At 45.5% G+C, this 22,478-nt stretch overlaps 1 protein-coding gene and 1 pseudogene across 1 annotated transcript in view; both read right to left on the reverse strand.

Annotated features, from left to right (window-relative positions):
* The window catches only part of LOC115636545, a 1,011,845-nt pseudogene that overhangs the window by 790,567 nt on the left and 198,800 nt on the right, over window positions 1-22,478 (reverse strand).
* The window catches only part of LOC115636697 (zinc finger protein 250-like), a 34,275-nt gene continuing 20,454 nt past the window's right edge, over window positions 8,658-22,478 (reverse strand). Inside the window, exons 2-6 of the mRNA XM_030537114.1 lie at window positions 20,989-21,071; window positions 18,228-18,354; window positions 12,516-12,632; window positions 11,724-12,146; window positions 8,658-11,387 (exon numbers count right to left, since the gene is read on the reverse strand). Of these exons, the coding sequence (XP_030392974.1) occupies window positions 11,275-11,387; window positions 11,724-12,146; window positions 12,516-12,632; window positions 18,228-18,354; window positions 20,989-21,071 (863 nt within the window). The 3' untranslated portion in view covers window positions 8,658-11,274. The remainder of the gene's footprint in view (window positions 11,388-11,723; window positions 12,147-12,515; window positions 12,633-18,227; window positions 18,355-20,988; window positions 21,072-22,478) is intronic.

The raw sequence follows: 22,478 nt of genomic DNA on the forward strand, positions 1-22,478 counted from the left end.
CAGGGTGGGTCTCAGGGGAGGGGGTCAGAGAGATGGGGCGGTGGGCAGGGTGGGGTCAGGAGAGGGGGCAGAGAGGTGGGGGTGGTGGGCAGACCTTGGGGTAGAGGATGTTACCAAAATATCAGGTCTGCCTAGCTGAGAGCCAATAACAGCCTGACAGGGATAAGGAAAATGCTTTATTTTGCAGAAAAAAGGAGAGCCTTGTACCTTGATACAAAAAACTCTACTCAATACAAAAATCAAGAATCTTTTATACACACTCACACACAGGTTTCAGTCATGCTAGCATTTGATTGTTGGTTAACAAACCCTGCATTTCTGCAGGCTGCTCAGCAAAAACCAGATAAGAACTAGCTTCAACTGCCTCAAAACTGATAAGGGGAAACAGTTCAAAAGTTCAGGGTACTGTGTCCGTGAGGCTTCTGCTTCTCCTTATTGGCCACTTGTAAGCTGTTAAGGGGGGCTACCAGTGACTTTCACAAGGGTAGAGAGGCACAAGCAGCAGGTGAGGAGGCCTCAGGGAAGGAAAGGAGCGAGCAAAAGGTGGACCAGCAGGCCTCAGCCAAACCGGCAGAGCGGGGGTGGGAAGTGGCCAAAGGGGAGTGAGGGTGGAGTACAGGTAGGGCCTGAGATGAAGGAGAACAAGTGAAGAGGGTGGAGTTGTGGGGCAGTGCCACGGTCTAGGTACTGATGGCCCCCCACACTTCTAGGGAGCTTCCAGCGCTCATGCCCAGCCTCCCCAAATGCAAGAGTTATGGGCCACCTATTCTCTGGGTCTTCACTAACCAAGCATCTCCCCAAGTGATGTTGATGGGAAAAGCCCTCCTGTTGACACAGCACTATCTGCACCGGGGTTAGTTTAATATAACTGCATTGCTCAGGGGCAGTAAATGTTTTAGACACCTAAGTGTTGTAGTTACACTGACCTAATTTCATAGCATAGACCTGTGCAAAGAATCACACTCACACCTTGGGAGTAAAACTTCAACTGCTCCTCTGCTTTACAGAATCCAAACATGAGCAAAGCTTGTCAGGCCCCTGTGGGAGTTGGCAGACAGGCAGGTGTGGGCAGACACAATCTCTTAGGCTGAGGCAGGAACCATGGCTTAGCTGGCTAAAGCACCTGCCTAGTAAATAGGGGATCCTGGATTCAACTCCTCATAGTGCTTTGCTGAGTGGCTTTTGGGGCACCTGGTGTTGGCTACTATCAGAAGACAAGATTCAGAGCTAGCTGGACCTTTGGTCTAGCCCAGTGTGGTTTTTCTTATGGTTTATATTACACTCACAGGTACTGATAACAGAGTTACTGAAAGTTTGGGTGTTAAGAGCTGATAGGTCAGTGGTCCAGTCCCCTCACAGACAACCCCTTCCCTCTGGGACAGGTGCGGATCTGAGCTCTCACACCAAATCCCTCATTGTGACTGCCAGAATATGTGGGCAGCTCATTTAGTTTAGACCCAGGGTTGAGTCCTGCTTTGTGCACCGTGTGAGAGAATGAAAATCCTAAACGGCACTTTGACATAATGAAAGCAGCAGGACGTGTTTCTGTCCCTGCCCCAAAGCAGACAGACCAATGGAGAAATGCCATTGAGTCCAGGGTAATACTCCACTGCGGTTTTACCATTTCCACTCGCTAAACTCCCTCCCAACCTTCTGGGCTCCTAGAGCAGGGTACTGAGCCTGAGCCAAGACACGTTCACTGCAACTTTACTCTAGACCAAGCTGCATGATCCTGATTAATATGACATGGGTCAGCTGTGAGTGTTTCATTGCACTGGAGACGTAGCCTAACATTATGTCTACACTGTGATTAAAACACCCAGGGCACCTATCTCAAAGCCTGGCCAGCTGACTCAGGCTTATGAGGCTTGGGCTGCAAGACTATAAAATTACAGTGCAGACATATGGGCTTGAGCCCAACCTCTGAGACCCCCACAAGGGGTGAGGGTTTCTGAACCCAGGCTTCAGCGTAAACCCAAATAGCTGCACCACAGTTTTTAGCCCCACAACTTTAGCTCCATGAGCCCAAGTCAGATGACTCAGGCCAACCATGCTGCAATCTTTATCACAGGAGAGATGGACTCTAGGGGTACATCTCCATGGCAGTGTAAGCCCAGGTGTGGCACACTGTGCTCAAAGCAGCACCATGGAAGCCTCATATTCACCACTCTCATATAATGATGATATAGTTTGTACAAAGTCTGCCTGGTGAGGATGGACACTGCTTGATTCACATCCTAACAAAGGAGCTTTCTAGGAAATTGGAAGAAACTATGAAAGAGGGGTAGAGACATCATGATTTGGCCTCTCTCCCCCACAACTCAACACCTGGAAACACAGCTGGAGGACAAAGACTGAACTGAAATAATTCGGAAATCAGAAGATAATAATACATTCAAATCAAAGTCCCCAAACAGACTAGTAGGGTGTTTCAGCAGAAAATTTTCAATTTGGGGGATTTTGTTTTCCCAGTTAGACCTTGCCAAGAGACACAGAAAGAAAATGTTTTGAGTTGCCTCCTTCAGAACAGCTTGGCCTAGACACTCTAGCTGTGGGTCACTGTTGTGGCCTTGCTGAGGTGGGGGCATTTTAATAATTTGGGGGGTCCCAGGGTGTTTGGGGAGAGATTATGAGGATGTTCCCTTTTGAGATAAAAACTAAGAAATACAGAACTGGAAAATTCTTTCAGAAAATTAGAGTTTAGCCATATTTCATTTAGAGCAGGGGGTCTGAGTTTCTGAGGTTTCTGTTTGCAGGAAGTAACATGGTTTGGTCTGTCATTGTACCAAGAAGGGAGAGGATTGTTTGTCAAGGAGGAGAGAAGGCTAAATGCATCCAAGGAGGATGGGATTTGAATGCACACATGCAAAGCACAATGGAATAGCAGTCCATCACCTTAACCACTGAGCCACCTCATCTGAACTGTTGGAAAAGAGACAGGAGGAGAAATCTAAGACCAACAGAGAGAGGGACAATATGGAGTTTTTAAATACTAAGTGTAAGGAGGGGCTGAATGAGCTCCCCCATCACATTTAGTGAGGAGCTGAGGAAAGATTTCAGGAACAGACCGTGTTTGCCTAGACACCTCTACTCTGCCTAGCTCTGCAGCATAATGGGGCTGCTTCTCCAAAACCAGTTTGGGATGGTGGTGGGTTACAAATCACTTTAGAATTGAGTGGATTGAAATGTTATTATCCTTCCTGTATGAGTGAAGGGCAGCAGAACATACCTAGTCCGTTCTGATGGAGGGGTAGGTGGGTGAGGAATAGCTTTTATTGGACTGCATAGAAGTGATTGAGGACGTCACCCTAAACCAGTGGTCCCCAAACATTTCACACTGTGCCCTCTAATCCATGGCTGTGGACCCTCGGAAGCCAGGGTCGAGAATCGGGGCTGGGAGTGGGGCTGTTGCTTGCTGGGGAGAGGGGTGCGGACAGAGGTAAGGGGGTCAAGGCCAGGCTGGTAGCCAGGGGCCCAGGCTGAGAGTGGGGTTGGGGAAGAGCTGGGACAGAGTGGGGCTGAGTGCTGCTCCCTCCCTTCTCTCCATGGGGGCTGGCTCAGGCCCTGAGGTGCCCCCATGAATGTTCCTCTGTGTCCCCCTAAGAGTCATGCCCCAAGTTTTGAGGACCACTGAACCCACTCGCTAAGCAGAGGCTAGGGACCCCAAAGCCCAGGAAAAGGGAGAACAAGCGTGAGGGCCCCAGCACCGAAACCCTCCTCCCACTTGTCTGTGGCTCCGCCCCCTGCCACACCTTCCACCCACGGCCCCATCCACTACATCACCTCTGTTCCACCTCTTCCCCCACTAGCCCCACCCTATCACTCCTTTACCTCTGCCCTGCTGCGGCCCCAAGACCAGAGAAGCTCTGTGCCCCTGCTGCAGACCCTGGGCCATAGCAGAGAGTGGGAGCTCCTCCAGCCCTGGGGCCACCCTGGGGGAGACTTTTCCAAGGAGGCCTAATTTGGCCAGGGCCCCTAGTTACGGGCCTCACTGTCCCCTTGGCAACACAAGGTTTGGGGAGGCTGAGCCCCCCCCACCCAGCCTCCATTATGTGCTGTCTAGGCTACCATTGCTCAGTGTGTGGCCAGTCTCTCTGTGTGTCTGCTGTTCGTGCTGGGGAACCTGGCCTGCCTTTGGATGGCTGCCGGGGGACCCCAATCCTGAGTTCCAGGGGGTCAAAGAGCACCGTGTGGCACTGCAAAGGTGCTCACTGCTCTCCCCTGCCCCAGGGCTCATCCTGACACTTTGACAAAAGTGTGCAGGGCATTAATTGCATCCTGCTGTGAAAGACCCTGATTCTGGCAACGTCGTTGCCCTTGTGGATGGGTTTGCACAAATGGGCTTCCCTAACTGCGTCGGGTGATAGATCGCATATATATTCTAATTCTGGCACCAGACTGCCTAGCCAGCAAGTACATTAATCACAGAGGGTATTTTTCAATGGTTCTCCAGGCACTTGTGGATCAACATGAGCATTTTACAGACATTAATGCAGGCTGGTCCAAAAAGGGGCATGACGCATGCACCTTTCAGAACACTGGTCTGTTCAGGAAGCTGCAAGCAGGGACTTTCTTCCCAGAGCAGAAGATCACCATAGGGGAAGTCAAAATGCCCATTGTGATCCTGGGAGACCCTGCCTACCCCTTAATGCTGTGACTTATGAAGCCATACATGGGGCACCTTGACAGCAGCAAAGAGAGGTTCAACACCAGGCTGAGCAAGTGCAAAATGACAGTTGAGTGTGCTTTTAGCCATTTAAAGGCCGGCTAGCGCTGCCTAGAGGGAAGGCTGGACCTGGCCGATGACAATATTCCTATGCTTATAGCCACGTGCTGCACACTCCATAACATTTGTGAAGGGAAGGGTGAAAGCTTCACTCAGGGCTGGACCACTAAGGATCAGCACCTGGATGCTGAATTTGAACAGCCACAGACCTGGGCGATTAGAGGGGTGCACAGCAGGGCTATAAGGATCAGGGTTGCCTTACGGCAGCAATCTGAAGCTGAAAGCTACAATATTTGTTGCTATGCCTGGGAGTGTAGTGCTTGTAATGCTGGGAGGTGATTGTGAGTGGTGCAGACAATGCACTACGAAAGCTTAAGAAAATTGCCTGCTGCTCAATTAATGGAATCAAGATTGCTTTAAAAAAAAACCTATTCTTTTATGCAAAAGCAACCGCCAGAGGAGAGAGAAACAAACAAAAAAGAAAAACACATCAGCACCGTGGGGGATGGTGAAAGGGAGGGTCCCATGAGGAGGTGAGGTCCTGGAATGGTTGAAGATTTGTGTATGTCCAGGTATCATTTTCAACCTTATCCTTTGGAGTACAGTGCAGCAGGTACTGTACTTCAGCAGGAATAAACTGCAGAGGGACGGGTGTGGAGTGCAGTGCGTACTGGGAGACCACAGGGCAGGACACTGTGATGGGGCAGGAGTGGAATGCAGTGGGTATAGACTGGAGCCAGGAGGTTGATAAGAGTGTGATTGGCAGTGTCAGAGGGGGCATATGAGAGAGTTTTGCGACGGCAGCTGCAGGGGAGGATGGGCACGGAGCCACATGGTTTGCAGTGCTAGTAGCACCTGGACCATGTCTGCTTGGCGCTCCATAATGTTTAAGAGCCACTACATGGCTTCATTCTGGTGCACCGCGTTCTCCTTTCAGTCCCACTTCTCGCTGTCCCACCACTCCTTCAGTTCTTGTCTTTTGGCCATGGAGTGCCTAATGACATCATGCAGAAAGTTCTCTTTAGTTCTTCGTGGCCACTTTCTAATTCTGAACAGCCGTTCAGCCGCCAATAACAAAAAGAGGGAGGCTGGGCTCTCGAGGTCGTATCTGTGAGGCCAAAATGCAACATGTTACAGAAGCAGTGTTTGCAGCACACAGACCACTGATACAGTGATTTAAACACAGCCACTGTTCACATACCTGTCACTAACTGGCTGTCCCCAGCCAAGCACACAAGAGCCACAAGACCCCCAAAATGGTAAAAGCAGGGGCAGGAGAAATTACTGTCCAGGACCATACTGTACAGTAGGCATGTGGCTCTTGGGGAGAGACAGGGAGGGGGCATATCATCATTTGTGTGCCTATATTTTCCACAGGCTGTTTTCATTATGAAAGATATCTTGCTGCTGAGGGTGAGCAGGGAATCAAGGGAGGGTCTTCTCCAAAACTGCGGTGTTTGCACTGGCTCTTATGTGGCTCACCTGTGTGCAGCAATGGTCTCTGCCCCTGGCCCACTCGGTGACACGGGAAAATTACCCTTAATGGGGCAAGAAACAAAGCAATTCTGCCAAAGATCCTGCAGCAGCGGATTGCCCAGTATCTCCATGAGAGTTTCATGGAGATCTCTGGGGCAGATTCCCATGAAGTGAGGGAGTCAATCAATACCCTGTTCCACTGCTCAGACTAGGCATGTGGTGGTACGCACATCATACAGACACAAGCCTGCTTTCTGCAACCCTCCTGCCCCCAACAACTCGCTTCATTGATTCCCCAGATCAAAGCCACTTACCATGGGCCTCCTCTCCTGTTTGCGCTTTGCCAAGCTTCGACACCTGTGACTGGCTAACCTCCTCTGGAGCAGATAAAAACGCCGGGCTGCGTGCATCTCTGACCTCTGAGTCCTCCTCCACCTTCACGTCATAGTCCAAGATTTACTCTTCCTGGCTCGGTCCACTCTTAACCGGCACATGAGCCACTGAAGTACTCACAGTGACCTTACCAGTGGAGGTGGGGTCACCATGGACTACCACGTCCAGCTCTTTGTAGAAATGGGAGCTTGTGACTGCAGCACCAAAGTGGTGTTTTGCCTCCCGCACCTTGTGGTAGGCGTTCCACAGCTCCTTCACTTTGACCCTACACTGCAGTGTCCTGGCCATGGCCCCTTTCTCTCATGCAAAGTGAAGTCTGTCTGTAGGTATCATAATTCCTATGGCTGGAGCACAGCTGAGACTGGACAGGCTCCTCTCCCCAAATGCTGTTGAGGTTCAGCAGCTGAGCATTGCTCCAAGCAGGGTATCACCCAGTGCATGAAGCAGGCGTGGTCACCTCGAAAGATGCACTTAGATCACTGCATGCGTCACCGAGCAAACAGGAAGGGAATTTTCAAAATTCACAAGTAATTTAAGGGATGGGGTTCACGGTTGGTCACCTGAGGGCAGTGCAGTAGAGTTCAAACTAATAACCAGAGAAATGAGAACAGGCATTGTGGGACACCTCCCGGAGGCCAATCACAGCACTGTAATCCACCAGGGTGTCTACACTGGCACCGTGGAGCTGTAGCCCCAGCGCAGAAAGATGTACAACTCTCGTCGGGGTGGGTTTTTTTGTTTTTTGTTTTTTTTAAAGACCTACAACTGTGCAGTTTCTGCACACTAGGTGGCTTGGCAGTGCACACACCTTGGGAGTTACACGACAGAAAGCTGCTTTCCTGAGCAGAAACTTGCCAGTGTAGACAAGGCCGTAGATGGCTTAACTAAGAACCCAAGACTGTCACACTGGGTCAGACCAATGGTCCATCTTGCCCAGTGTGCTGCCTGAGAGTGACCAGCACTAGATGCGTCCATGGGAATGAACAGAACAAGCTTGTTGACCTGCACGGTGAGGGTCTTTCACCCTTACCTTTAACTTCATTGTCGTCGATTCCTACTTATCCTATCTCTGGGCAAATCAGGTGTGAACCACTCCTTTGATATAGATGTCTCTCAATCCATCTGAATTGAGGCAGACTTTGGGCCAATGTCAGTTTGGAAAAGGCCTGCTTAACCCAGCAGGTTTCTCAAAGTATCTGTTGCTGTGAACCGCATGTAGTCTGGACGTGTGAACCCCAAAGATGTCAAACATGAAAGAAACACAAGGCCAGTTCTGAGGAGGCTTCCTCAGATCATGGGAGACAGACTAGTCCTCGCTTACAGATAGCCCCCAACCTGAACCAAATACTCACCAGCAACCACACACCACACAACAAAAACACTAACCCAGGAACCTATCCTTGCAACAATGCCCAATGCCAATTCTTTCCACAGATCTATTCAAGTGACACCATCATAGGACCTAATTACATCAGCCACGCTGTCAGGGACTCGTTCACCTGCACATCTACCACTGTGAAGTATGCCATCATGTGCCAACAATGCCCCTCTGCCATGTACATTGGCCAAACTGGACAGCCTCTACGCAAAAGAATAAATGGATACAAAATTGACATCAGGAATCATAACATTCAAAAACCAGTAAGAGAACACTTCAGCCTCTCTTATCGCTCGGTAACAGACTTAAAGGTGGCAATTTTGCAACAGGAAAGCTTCAAAAACAGACTCCAATGAGAAACTACTAAACTTGAATTAATATGCAAACTAGATACCATTAATTTAGGTTTGAACAGAGACTGGGAATGGCTGAGTCATTATACAGACTGAATCTATTTCCCCATGTTAAGTATCCTCACACCTCTTGTCAACTGTCTGCAATGGCCCATCTTGATTATCACCACAGAAGTGTGTTTTTTTCTCCTGATAATTATAGCTCATCTTAATTAGCCTCTTAGAGTTGATATCGCTACTTCCACCTTTTCATGTTCTGTATGTATATATCTCTCCTTGCTATATATTCCATTCTATGCATCTGAAGAAGTGGGCTGTAGCCCATGAAAGCTTATGCTCAAATAAAAATTTCTTAGTCTCTAAGGTGCCACAAGTACTCCTGTTCTTAGAGCCAGGCCTGAGGGTTAAACAGCTGTGCTCAAAAGGAAAAGGGGTCTCAGTGCCTATAAAAATAACTGGTTCCAAAAACAAAACAAGAATTAAATTAAAAAAACCAAACCAAACCAAAAAACCAACCCAGAAAAGCTCCCATCACACATCAATCACCATTTTAGATTTTGACATCTCCTGCCTGATGTGACATCTTTGCTTTGCAAATGAGACCTGGGGAACTCTGTGGCTGTTACCCTCTAACTGGGTAAAAGGTTACATCTCTTGTCAAGTAATTTTCCTCTTAACAGAAGATTTATTTGAAAATTGATCAAAATAAATTCCATTTGAAATAGAAATAATTACAGTCTATCCTGGGTCTCTATTCTTGTACATGCTATTTCTCTCACGTATTCCCCCATTCTAACTCTTTTCGAGTGAGGTTTTAATTTCAGGATTAGCCACCATTTCCTACATAGTAGGAGGGGGCAGGGAGAGAACTAGAAGAAAACCAGAATTATATCAGAACATTGGAAGTTATCACATAATCAGTCTCTTATGTTACACTAATTCATGTTTAATTTCATTGTCACTGGTAACAACTTATTCAAAGATTACAAAATAGAAACCTATAGAGCAGTTCTCTTAATTCCCATTTCCACTCAATCAGCTTTGTGTAAAATCACATTCTACAATAACCTAGGAGCCTTCCATTTCTGGGAGTTCATTTCTCCCTGGGACTTCTCCTGTAAGCGTGGATGGAAGGGGTCTCACACTACATGGGAAGGTTGCATTATGAGAAAAACCCACCTGTGCTCTATTTTCACTCTTTCTAATCTTTTAGAGTAGCAGGAGATGGAGAAGTGATACAAATGCATAAGACTTAATAGCAAAATTAAGAGACCAAACCACAGACTCTGGACTCCGCATTAATGTATCCCGCAGTCTGAACTTGGAATCTGATACATTCCCTCATTGGCTACTATCATTTGCCCAGCATGGAAGTGCTTTTTCTCCAACAAGACAGCCAGATTGGGACCCATAGGCATGGAATGGCTCTGAAGGAATCAGCTGTTTCTCTCTGTGCTTCATCTAACTTTGGAGACAAATGGTAAAAGACAGTTGTTCCCAATTTAATCATGGCATCCTTTAGGAGTGTGATCAATGCCACTTAACTAGGGAGCAGGGTTCGAAAAATAGTTTACCTGGGCCACAGGTCACCATAGCTTCCATCTCTGAGGTGAAAATCAACCACTAAGTACCTGCAATTTCTACCTGAGTCCTTATCAAATCTTTGACCTTAAGTATAAAATTACTCCAAGTCTCTGGCGTAGAATTCTTCACCAACCACACAACATAGCAGTAGCGACAGTGAGGTATAATTCCCACTACTATGCCCTTTGATTTTTTAATCTGGTACCAAAGATTTAAATTAGGGGCTAAATTCAAGTGCGGTTTAGCATCCCTGTAAGACAACAAATGTCAAGTCTCTGTTAAAAATAGGTATCTATCTACAACTATATCACACTCAACACAGATTCCATTTTCTACACGTTTGCAGCATCTCCCAGGGTGAGCTGAACAGAAACGTCACTTACATTTTCCCCATCTCTACCTAGATAGGGATTGCATTTCCCAAATAATAGGCAACATGCAGTTGATTAGGAAGGAGCTACTTTCAGGAGCAACGTCCTGCAGGGCCTGGGCCACAACTGCTTTGGGAGCCCAATGCATAGGTATTTTGCTGAGTTACAAGTCATTTACTAGGGAATCCTCTTCCCAGCCCTTTAGAAAAATTATTGACCTAACCAATTAAACAACAGGGGGATTGGGATGGTGATGGGGAATAAGGGAATCCCTTTGACTTACCCTAACTACGTCTGTTGTTACAGCAGGTGAAATGACATTTTTCCCTATCCCTGCCCTGTTCCTGCTCTTTGTTATAGTTCAATACATTTTAAGTGAGGAAAATAGTAGCAAAAAATATCTGCTCCCCAGCACAACCTGAAGCAACATCAGAGCAACTGGGAATGAAACAATTTGTTCCCCAAGGGAGAACTGGATGACTAACAGTTGCTTTGAAATGGGGAACAGTATAACCGTAATGCTCAGGGTTTATTTAGACTAGGAAGTGACGGAGTTTAGGTTAGGTTAGGTCAGGTCAAGGGGAAAGCTAATGCCAACCACTGCACCTGGGCTGCATCTGCACTACAACTCTAATTGTCTTTTTACACCAAGATCACTAACTTGAGCAACTAACACCATGAACAGTCCTAGTGGATGGAAGGCACAGGTAGTTTTTGCCTCAGTGTAGCTTGTTGGGACCAAATCTCTCTCCCACCTGGACCTGATGAACATTCCTGGCAGGAGGGACACACACTCCTATGACTCAAAAGGACAGGAGTTGATAGAAAAGATCATAGGACTGACCCCAAAGAACAGTGAGGTGCAAAAGGCAGAAGCAAGCAACTGATCTGGTGGAGCTGAGGCGCCACGGTGAAGATGGTGCAAAAATCACTATGTGGGAATTAGCAAATGTGATTAAAAAAACAAAAAAAACAAAAAATCTTTGGCCAGCTCTAGTCAAGTGATTTATAAGAGTTCACTCTCAGGTGGATTTTGTGATGTCTAATAAGGCTTGGGCTCTGCTTGAAGCTTTTCCCACACTCAGAGCATGTGTAGAGTTTCTCTCCTGTGTGGATTCTCCAGTGTGCACTCAGGGCAGAGCTCTGACTGAAGCTTTTCCCACATTCAGAGCATGTGTAGGGCGTCTCTCCTGTGTGGATTCTATGATGTGTGATAAGGTGTGAGCTCTGACTGAAGCTTTTCCCACACTCAGAGCATGTGTAGGGCATCTCCCCAGTATGGATTCTCTGATGTCTGATAAGGTCTGAGCTCTGACTGAAGCTTTTCCCACACTCAGAGCATCCATATGGTTTCTCACAGGTGTGGATTCTTCTATGTGCAATAAGGTTTGAGCTCTGATTGAAGCTTTTCCCACACTCGGTGCATCCATATGGTTTCTCACCTGTGTGGATTCTCCTGTGTGCACTCAGGGCAGAGCTCTGACTGAACCTTTTCCCACACTCAGAGCATGTGTAGGGTGTCTCCCCTGTATGGATTCTCTGATGTCTGAGAAGGTGTGAGCTCCGACTGAAGCTTTTCCCACACTCATGGCAGGCATAGTGTCTCTCTTCCAAGTTGATTCTGTCACGTGTAAGAAGGTCTGAGTGGCTACTGTAGTTTTCCTCTGGCCTCTGCTGAGTCTCACAGGCTTTTGTGTTTTCTGAGAGTGCACAACTCCTGGAAACATTCCCTTTGGATCTTCCTGATAATGTTCCACGTGGTTCTACTTGCACAGCATCTTCCTGCTGGGGTTTCTCCTCCTCGTTCTCACTCACCATCCCATCACCGGATGGGAGACAGAAAGAATCCAGACATAGGTCACTCTCTGCACCAGAAAGAAAGGAAATCTCAGACAGAGGAATGGAAAAAGGGATGAATAAACCAAAATATATGTGGGAGAGATGAAATCTATCAGGAGCTTATTTTCCCCAAACCCCTTCCTCTCTTCTCTGTGGAAGGATCCGTTCTGGGTCCTCATTGCACCATAACACACAGGGAAAACTGAGACTGGGGAGGGACCTGCTGACAGTTGTCAGTCAGAATAGGAGGGAAGTCATGAGTGACATCTGCCATAATGATTCCACATCTGCAGGGAAGAATCCTGAACTTGAAGAGCTCATAGGGTCTTTGTAGGGCATACCAAATCTTTCCTGCATTCCCAAACAGTTGTTGAGTTGTTTAACCAATTCCTCACCTGTGAAGGCAGCTCTTGGGAGCACTTCTTTTTCTGAGCCCTGGAGGTCCAGGACCCATGGTTCTTCCCCTCGTTCCAGCTGCAAGATCACATCAGGTTTGGAAATTGGAAATCCTACTGCAGGCAAAGAAAAAAAGGGAGGTCAGTGGAATTTGTGGGATACATGTCAAAGAATATTCCATGGTTTTAACCCCATCTCATTTTTAAGCAGTAACATCTGTAGCCCTCAGGATTAATCTGCTTGCCTGCACAAATATATCTTTTCTTATAAGTACTGTATTGTGATAGGTTTATTACTTCATATTAAAAATAAATTTGGCTGTAATGCAAGAAATCCACAGGCCAAAAACCTGCATTTTAAGCTTAAGCAAAGTTAGCATATCTATATCCTGTGCCCTTTTACCCAGAAAAGTAAAGATGACCTTTTTAACTTGTTTTTCCTATACCCAAATAAAGTGCCTACGCTTAGGTCTAAGACCCTTTACCTAGACCAATAGACAGTGAAGAATGGCATAGAGGATTTTTTGAACTTGTACCCACAGACTTAACAAGTACACCACAAGTGCGCAGATACCTGTCATCCATACGCATATACATATTAGCCTATGGGGTAAACGTACCCTAACATTTCTATGGGGGAAGAGTGAAATTTGGGCATAAGAGGAAGGATTTCCGGCATTTATTTCTATAACCTGCCTCATTATGGTACCCCCACCCCCACTTCGACCTCCTTCTTCTTCACTACACTTCATCTTCAACTACATATTATGCTATCCATCTACAACAGCTATTAACTAGTAACAGGCCGCACTTACTTTCTTTTCAAACTTAAATTGAAGAGAGACTCGGCTAAGCTTGGTCTCTCTAAACTTTATCTTAGTTTGTGTATTAGATTATTTAGTTGAATTAAAAAGTAAATTCTAAAGTAGCTTTGACAGCTCTTTGCATTAGTTTCCTCTGCAAGAGCTGTGAAACCAGAACCGCCAGAGGCGAGGCTAACACCAATTTATCAAAACAGGGTGTGAATATTAACCAAAGTTTGCAGCACATAATATTGTATGATCATATGTATCTCTTGAACAACAGTAATACAATTGTAACTTTGTAACTAACTGTTTTACAATTTACTTACTATTTCATTGATTTTAATAAAAAGTCTTTATGACTATCTCTGTCTCAGTGTGAGCTTGCTGTCATACCCCCGAAAGTCCCTTTATAAATTCTGTGGAACCTGATTTGAAACATGAACTTTTATCTTCTGATCAAACAAACTGGTGAGCCTAAACCCATATTAATTAATATAAATGATTAAGTATTATTATTAATTAAAATTAATTATAAAACAAAATAAATCAAGTTGATAAATCAACATTACTAACACACCCCAAATTAGGCTACGCATCCCAAGGCCATCTTCCTTGGCTCAAAGTGGCAGGACAGTTATTATAATAAATCATATTCATTACCTTAGTGTCTAAGGGCCAACTAACAGTGAGTTCCCATTGTGCTAGGCAAAGTGCAAACAGAGAATTTACAGTCTAAATAGACAAGACAGACAAAGAATGGGGGAAGGGGTAGAACCCACTGTTAGAATAGAGATATTCAGACCTGCCAGTAAAGCCTATACTTCAAGAACTTAGGTGTATTTTTATCACTTTGTCTTTATACCCTTGTAACTAGCAAAATCTTGGTCCGCCTGTGTATGGGCCTTCTCTCACTAGGCTCGTCTGAGCCCTTGTTCTTAGGCTAAGGCCTTTGGCTAAGCAGCAGGGGCAGCCATAAGCTGGGAAGTGAGGGGTCACATCCTCACATCCCAAACCAGTCACACTGAAATAAGGTGCTATTGGGCTGTTAGGAAGTCGAGCCTGTCCTGATAGTGCCCATCACCACCAGATAACGAAACAGATCTTAAGATGGTTAAAGAAAACTTAGTCTGATAGCACCCAGTCTGGCAAGAAATCACTTATCAGTGGTTGTGGTTCTGAAACCCTCATTTCTGTATTGTTTTATCTTTATCTTCCACCACGATTTCAACAGCTTCCACCCCACCATCAACCTCGGCCTGGACTAATCTACACGAGAGGTCCACTTCCTGGACACCGCGGTGCAAATAAGTGATGGTCACATTACCACCACCCTATACCGAAAACCTACCGACCGCTATGCCTACTTTCATGCCTCCAGCTTCCATCCCGGGCACATCACACGATCCATTGTCTACAGCCAAGCACTGAGGTACAATCGCATCTGCTCTAACCCCTCAGACAGAGACCAACACCTCCAAAATCTCCACCAAGCATTCTCAAAACTACAATACCCGCACGAGGAAATAAGGAAACAGATCAACAGAGCCAGACGTGTACCCAGAAGACTCCTACTGCAAGACAAACCCAAGAAAGAAACCAACAGGATTCCACTGGCCATCACATACAGTCCCCAGCTAAAACCCCTCCAACGCATCATCAGGGATCTACAACCCATCCTGGACAATGATCCCACACTTTCACAGGCCTTGGGTGGCAGGCCAGTCCTCGCCCACAGGCAACCTGACAACCTGAAACATATTCTCACCAGTAACTGCACACCACACCATAGTAACTCTAGCTCAGGAACCAATCCATGCAACAAACCTCGATGCCAGCTCTGCCCACATATGTACACTAGCGACACCATCACAGGACCTAACCAGATCAGCCATACCATCACCGGTTCATTCACCAGCACGTCCACCAATGTAATATATGCCATCGTATGCCTGCAATGCCCCTCTGCTATGTACATCGGCCAAACTGGACAGTCGCTACGGAAAAGGATAAATGGACACAAATCAGATATTAGGAATGGCAATATACAAATATCTGTAGGAGAAACTTCAAATCCCTGGCCACACTATAACAGACCTTAAGGTGGCCATCCTGCAGCAAAAAAACTTCAGGTCCAGACTTCAAACAGAAACTGCTGAGCTTCAGATCATCTGCAAATTTGACACCATCAGCTCAGGATTAAACAAAGACTGTGAATGGCTTGCCAACTACAAAACCAGTTTCTCCTCCCTTGGTTTTCACAGCTCAACTGCTAGAACAGGGCCTCATCCTCCCTGATTGAACTAACCTCATTGTCTCTAGCTTGCCTGCATATATATACTTGCCCCTGGAAATTTCCACTACATGCATCTGACGAAGTGGGTATTCACCCACGAAAGCTCATGCTCCAAAATGTCAGTTAGTCTATAAGGTGCCACAGGATTCTTTGCCACTTTTACATTGTTAATCAATCTGGTTCTCTAATTGTTTCTGTCTGCTGTATAATTAATTTTTCTAGGTGTAAGTTAATTAGGGTAGTGGAATATGCTTGCTTGGAAATAACCTCAATAAACATTGCATTATCTGTGCTTCGGACTTCTGGTCTTTTGCTGCTTGCTGTCTGCATGACAAAAACCAGGGAAGTGAAAGGGTGAAGGGAAAACCCTCTAACAAATGGACATGACCTGATAACCAAGAGGTAAGCCTTAGATGAAGGTTTTAATACATTATGGAACGGATCAGGGATTCCCATGAGGATTGATGAGGGGATGATGGTAAATACACATTTAGACTCTTTTCTTGTTTTATAGCTTTTCCCCAGAAGGCTCAACCTCTGGCATACTGTCATGGATGCATAGCATCTGTGCAATGCCCTGGCTTTTAAACAGTCCTTGGGAGGTGCCACTTGAATGCATTAGACCCCCAAGGGGTCCCACTCTTCCACAAGGATAGGCCATGTAGCTTCAACATCTGAGACTGAGCCACTTCCTCGGTGTCCTTCCTTCACGCTCCTCTCCACTTCTTCCCATTACTCTCAGCTAGCACCACCTCCTGGCACCTTGAGAGCTTCTTGTGTTCCCTCTTCATCTTGTTGGGATAGATATGTATTACATTATATACTAACGTTAGATGTGTAGAAAGTGTGAATAGAAAGTAGTTAAATGATTGGATGTGTGTCTGCCTTTTTAGCCTTGCTGTAAATTGTTATAGCAATTTCTGTAACTAACCCAAGGACAGAAACACTAATTATCTGAGGCCTAGAAAAACAAGACAAAGTCTGTACCAGGGAATGATAAGGACTTTGGGGAACAGTGTTGTTTTACCACAAACCTTTCATCCCTTGGAATTTTGATTGTGCCTATGTAAACCTTGTAGTCATGTTCTTTAGCAATGTAAAGGGGGAGAGAAAACAGAATAACATGTAATTCAAACGTGTTACACTGGAATGCAAGAACACTGAAATGTGAGCATGCTGGGTGAGTGGAAGTGAGTGCCTGTGACAGGTAAATGATCGATCAGGAAATAGTACCAGCCAAACTCAAGAAAGATTCACACCTATCTGCTGGCTGAAGATTACGCAGGAAAACGGATGACCCCCGGAGGGCAAGGCGGAATCTGCCCAGGGCGCATCAAAAAGAAATAAAAGATAACATATGCATAACACTTGCCCATCATGAATGTACCATCCGCCGGTCAAGCTGATTGATGGCTCTCTCAATCATGACAGAGCAATTCCCATAGACTTACATTGAACCAAAGACCTGTAAGAATGGAACCAGGGGACTGTGATCTTTGAGTTTGGTTCTGCAACCACCCTCCAGGAATATCGGATGCACATCTGACAACGGCTCGGCTCCGCTCCAACCTCATGTCCAGGGCACCTGGCCAGTGACTTAGCACTAGCAACTGAAGGCTGGTAACTATAACTGATCATTGCAGAACCTGTGTGAATGTTTGTGTGAGTGAATGCTTTTAACAGCTGTCAGTACTATCCTCCTGTATTTGCAATAAACGTGGCGATTTGCCTTCTCTCTCTTATAAGATCCTGCTGGTATCATTTTATTAGTGTAACAATCTCTCACTACCTCATCTCTCCCTGCTGCTTCTAAGCTCTAATCCTGCACATACCCTCCCCATATCTAGGCACCCCAGAATTATCTACTCCCCCCGTCCCATATCTCTGTTCTCCCTTCACCGGTGGGGTCCTGAATGGAAACATTATACCAGGGGTTGGCAATCTTTCAGAAGTGGTGTGCCGAGTCTTCATTCATTCTTTAATTTAAGGTTTCATGTGCCAGTAATACATTTAAATGTTCTTAGAAGGTCTCTTTCTATAAGTCTGTAATACATGACTAAACTATTGTTGTATGGAAAGTTAATAAGATTTTTAAATGTTGAAGAAGCTTAATTTAAAATTAAATAAAATGCAGAGCCCTCCGGACCGGTGGCCAGGACCCAGGCAGCTTGAGTGCCACTGAATATCAGCTCACGTGCTGCCTTCGGCACCCGTGCCATAGGTTGCCTACCCCTGCACTATACGCTCTCCTATCAAAAGGGAAGCTCATCTAATTGTCACACAATCCATGCATGAGTCATACACCTGTTTACTTAATTTAGAATTCTACATGTGGCGTATTTTCCCCTTAAAATTAGGAAACGGCATGAAAGCTACAGTTATTAATGTAGTTATTAATGTAGCCAATAAGGATACAATGCAATTTTAAAATGACTGATGGCACCAAAATTTCACATGTCCAAAATTATATTAGTGCGTGAGATATAAGGCAAAAAAAGGGGGGCAAGGAAACTTGTCAAAACTTGGATGACAAATAAAGGTATAAAGTTATTACTACTCAGGTTCTTTAGAGACTCCACAGCTTTTAATAACGCAGGAGACAGGACTCCTTACCCAGCAAGACCACCGTCTCGTAGTTCTCCTGCATGACATCCCTATAGAGGGCTCTTTGAGTGGGGTCCAGCAGAGCCGCCTCTTCCCTGGTGAAATACACAGCCACCTCCTCAAAGGTCACCAGCTCCTGAAATAGCAAGAGTCCAACACTCACTACCTGCTGCCCCACTCACAACCCCACTATTCATGGAACAGCAACACCAGGTAAATGGAAGCTCCGGGAGGCACATGTTAACAGAGTCCCACCCCCACCTTGCTTAAAGCAGCCAGGAGGCATCAGAGGGTAGAAAGAGAAAACCTTTGTCTCTCCTAGCTGACAGACAGAGGCAGGGTCTTCACATTTATCGCATACCTACTAGCCAGGACTTGATATAGGAGATGGGGCTGTCTCTGGACCCTGATGGTGGCTCCCTGGTAGGAATCCCAACACTCTCCAAATAAAATAAGTGGAAGAAAGAGGAAGTCAATATTAAAGAATATAAAAGTTAGAAAGTCAGAACTGTAGAAAATTGGTAAGGGAAGCTACTAGAAATCAATGACCAATTAATGAAAAGAAGAAGGAAGTTTTTTAAAAGTATATTAAGTACAAAATTAATCCCTAACAATGGTAGTGGTAAATTACTAGATGGAAATGGCAGAATTATCAAAATAATGAAGATGTAAAAGTGTTCAATAAATATTTCTCTCCTGGATTTGGAGAAAAAGAGATATTGTAATCATATAAGATGTTGACGACAACAGTCTTTCCATCCCAACAATAACTCACGAGGAGTTTAAACAGCAGCTATTACAGTTAGACATGTTTAAAGACACAGGTCCAGATAACTTGTATCCAAGAGCTTTGAAAGACATGGTGGAGGAGTGTGGAGAACTGTTAATGTTGATTTTAATTAAGACTTGGAACAATGGGGAAATTCCAGAAGACTAGAATAAAGCTAATGCTGTGCCAATATTTAAAAAGTATAAAAGAGATGACCCAGCTAATTACAAGAATGTTAGTCCGATACTGGGCAAGATAATGGAGCAGCGAATGTGGATTTAATTAATAAAGAATTAAAGAAGGGTAATATAATTAGTACCAATTAACAAAGGTTCAGAGACAACAGATCCAATCAAACTAACTGGATATCCTTATTGGATGAGATAAAAAGTTTGGTTGCAACTAATAATATTGATGTCATATGCCTTACAGAAGTTTAGGTATATTACTTGGCTCAACACAACATTTTGACTAGAAAACTAGAAAGATACAAAATAAACACAGCATACATTAAATAGATTAAAAACTATGATTGTAAATGGGGAACAATGCTTGAGTAGATTTCTTTCTAGGGGGTTCCCACAAGGATTGGTTCTTGGCCCTATGCGATTTAACATTCTTATCAAGACCTGGAAGAGAATATAAAATCATCACTGATAAGGTTTGCAGTTGCCACAAAGATTGGGGGTGGTGGTAACTAATGAAGTGTCAGTAGGTTCAGGTTTCAGCACTGGAAGTCTGGGAAGTATTCCCAGTCCTGGCTAGAGGGTTATTTCCTGTTCCACAAAGAGGGGAAGTTCCATTCCCAACACCTGGTGCCTTGAAATTAGGCCTTATCTCACACTACACCCCATATTCAGCATAGTGGTATGATTATAATATGATTTGGTTATAATTATGATGCATTTTGTGCAAGACGCATCATGTTCAGTGTCATTGGAAAAGTTATGATTTGCTGAATATGATAGTCCTATTTGTGTGCATGTATCATGTTTGCATCTGAAGTTAAGGATACTGACTATGCATCTGTCTTTCAAATGTGCTTACTCTGGGTAACACCCACAATGAGCCTTTCAGGTACAACAAAGAAGCCAGACAGTGATGATGGCTCATCAACAAAGACAATGGACCGTGGAAGACCTTAGCCCTCTTGTGAATTTTTCAGCTAGCCTATGAGTCATAGCTACTATGAATCAGCAGCGCCTGCTAGGGCATGTGACCAGACCACGTGACACTAAACTCCATTTTGGTACCTGTATTTTTCCACAACCTGGACTGGGAACTGAGTTTGGAACAAAGGGTTCCTGCCATATGGAAAAGCTACATAAGGTGGGGTGTGACATCATCTCTTGGCCTCATTCTGCACACAAGAAAATGCCTGGAAAAATCTCAGGAACAAAGACTGAACTGGGGGGAAGTGTTGGTTCCAGGGTAAAGAGATTTCTAGCTTATGTATGGAAACTTGGTAGACTGCTTCTATCATCAGTCACAGTGAGAAATTGCTAATTCAAATTCTATCCAGATAGTATGTTAGGCCTAGTTTGAGTTTTCGGTTATTTGTTAAGTAATCTGCTTTGATCTGTTTTCTATCACTTATTGCTGGGAAATTGGTTGTTGTCGTCTATCTGTCCTTCAGTGGCTTAGGTAAAGCACTCAGGTAGTTTAGTTGGATGCATAGCGCCAGCTGCCGTCATGTTGGTAAGAAAGGGACTGGAGAGGCTGGCTGAATCTCCAGCAGCGCCGTGTGAGAGGGGCCAGCCCAGCTTCAGGGTTAGAGGGCACAGTGGTTCCCAGAACCCCCCAGACTGCACCCGAGGGTGACAACCCATCACATCTGAGAGTATACAAGTCTCAGCAGGTTTGTCACATCCTTTCCCCCCCGTTCTGCACCACAGATAGTTCCTGCCTCCCACTACCTCTAGCAGCTCCCACCCTCCTATACATTTACTCCTCCTCTCCCTCCAAGCAGAACCCACCACCAGCTCCCTGATAATCCCTTACCTGAGCCAGCTCCACTGCAGCCATTTTATTCCCCCTAGGAGGAGGGGATGATTTGGAGCGAAACATGGACGATATTCTGTAGCCTGCCAGGGCGAGAAGGGCAATGTGAGAGAATTCAGACAGGGTTTCTGTCTTTTCCACAAGTCGATTGCCCCCAGCATTTTTCCCTGGTAATGGACATTCTAGGTTCTGCCACACTGTGAAGCACAGAGTGACCTTATTCCAGTACAGGCCTAGCCCCCTCCCACCAAGGTGTAACCCTCTGAGACATGGTGAAACACTCCCAGTAGTAGAGTCTCTCTGTTACACTTACCAAGTTTGTGAACAATACCAAGCTGGGATGGGTTGCAAGTGCTCTGGAGGATAGAATTAAAATTCAAAATCATCTGGACAAAATGGTTTGAAGTAAATAGGATGAAATTCAATAAGGAGAAATCCAAAGTACTCCACTTAGGAAGGAACAATCAGTTGCACACATACAAGACAGGAAATGACGGCCTAGGAAGCAGTACTGCAGAAACAGATCTGGGAGTCATGGTGGATCACAAGCTAAATATGAGTCAAGAGTGTTATACTATTGCAAAAAAAGCAAGTATAATTCTGAGATGTATTAGCAGCAGTATTGTAAGCAAGACATGAGAAGTAATTATTCCGCTGTACTCCGCACTAATTAGGCCTCAACTGGACTAGAGAGTCCAGTTCTGGACCCCACATTTCAGGAAAGATGTGGAAAAATTGGAGAAAGTCCAGAGAAGAGCAACAAAAATGATTAAAGGTCTAGAAAACATGACCTATGAGGGAAGATTGAAAACATTGTGTTTGTTTAATCTGGAGAAGATATGACCAGCTTTCATGTACATAAAAGTTTGTTTCAAGGAGGAGGGAGGAACATCGTTCTTCTTAACCTCTGCGGACAGGACAAGGAGTAATGGGCTTAAATTGCTGCAAGGAAGGTTTAGGTTGGACATTAGGAAAAACTCCCTAACTGTCAGAGTGGTTAAGCACTGGAATAAATTGCCTAGGGAGGTTGTGGAATCTCCATCATTGGGGATTTTTAAGAGCAGGCTGGACAAACACCTCTCAGGGATGGTCTAGATCAGGAGTGGCCAACATGTGGCTCTTTAGAATTTAATATGCGGCTCCTTGTATAGGTACCAACTCCGGGGCTGGAGCTACAGGCACCAACTTTCCAATGTGCTGGTTGTGCTCACTACTCAGCTACAGGTCCTGCCCCCACTCCACCCCTTCCCGCCCCCTTCCCTTAGCCAGCAGTGACCTCGCTCCATCCTCCCACCCCCAGTGTCTTGCATAGCATGAACAGCTGATTGGGAGGTGCGGGGGGGGGGGTGGCGCTGATTAGTGTGGCTTCTCATGGGTGGGAAGTGCTGGGACCAGGGGGTGGGAGCTGATGGGGGGCTGCTGTCGTATTACTGTGATTCTTCCACAATGTACATTGGTAAATTCAGGTTCCTCAGCTCAGTTTGGCCACT

The sequence above is a fragment of the Gopherus evgoodei genome, chromosome 1 (assembly GCF_007399415.2).
Source record: "Gopherus evgoodei ecotype Sinaloan lineage chromosome 1, rGopEvg1_v1.p, whole genome shotgun sequence".
In the NCBI taxonomy this organism is placed as follows: domain Eukaryota; kingdom Metazoa; phylum Chordata; order Testudines; family Testudinidae; genus Gopherus; species Gopherus evgoodei.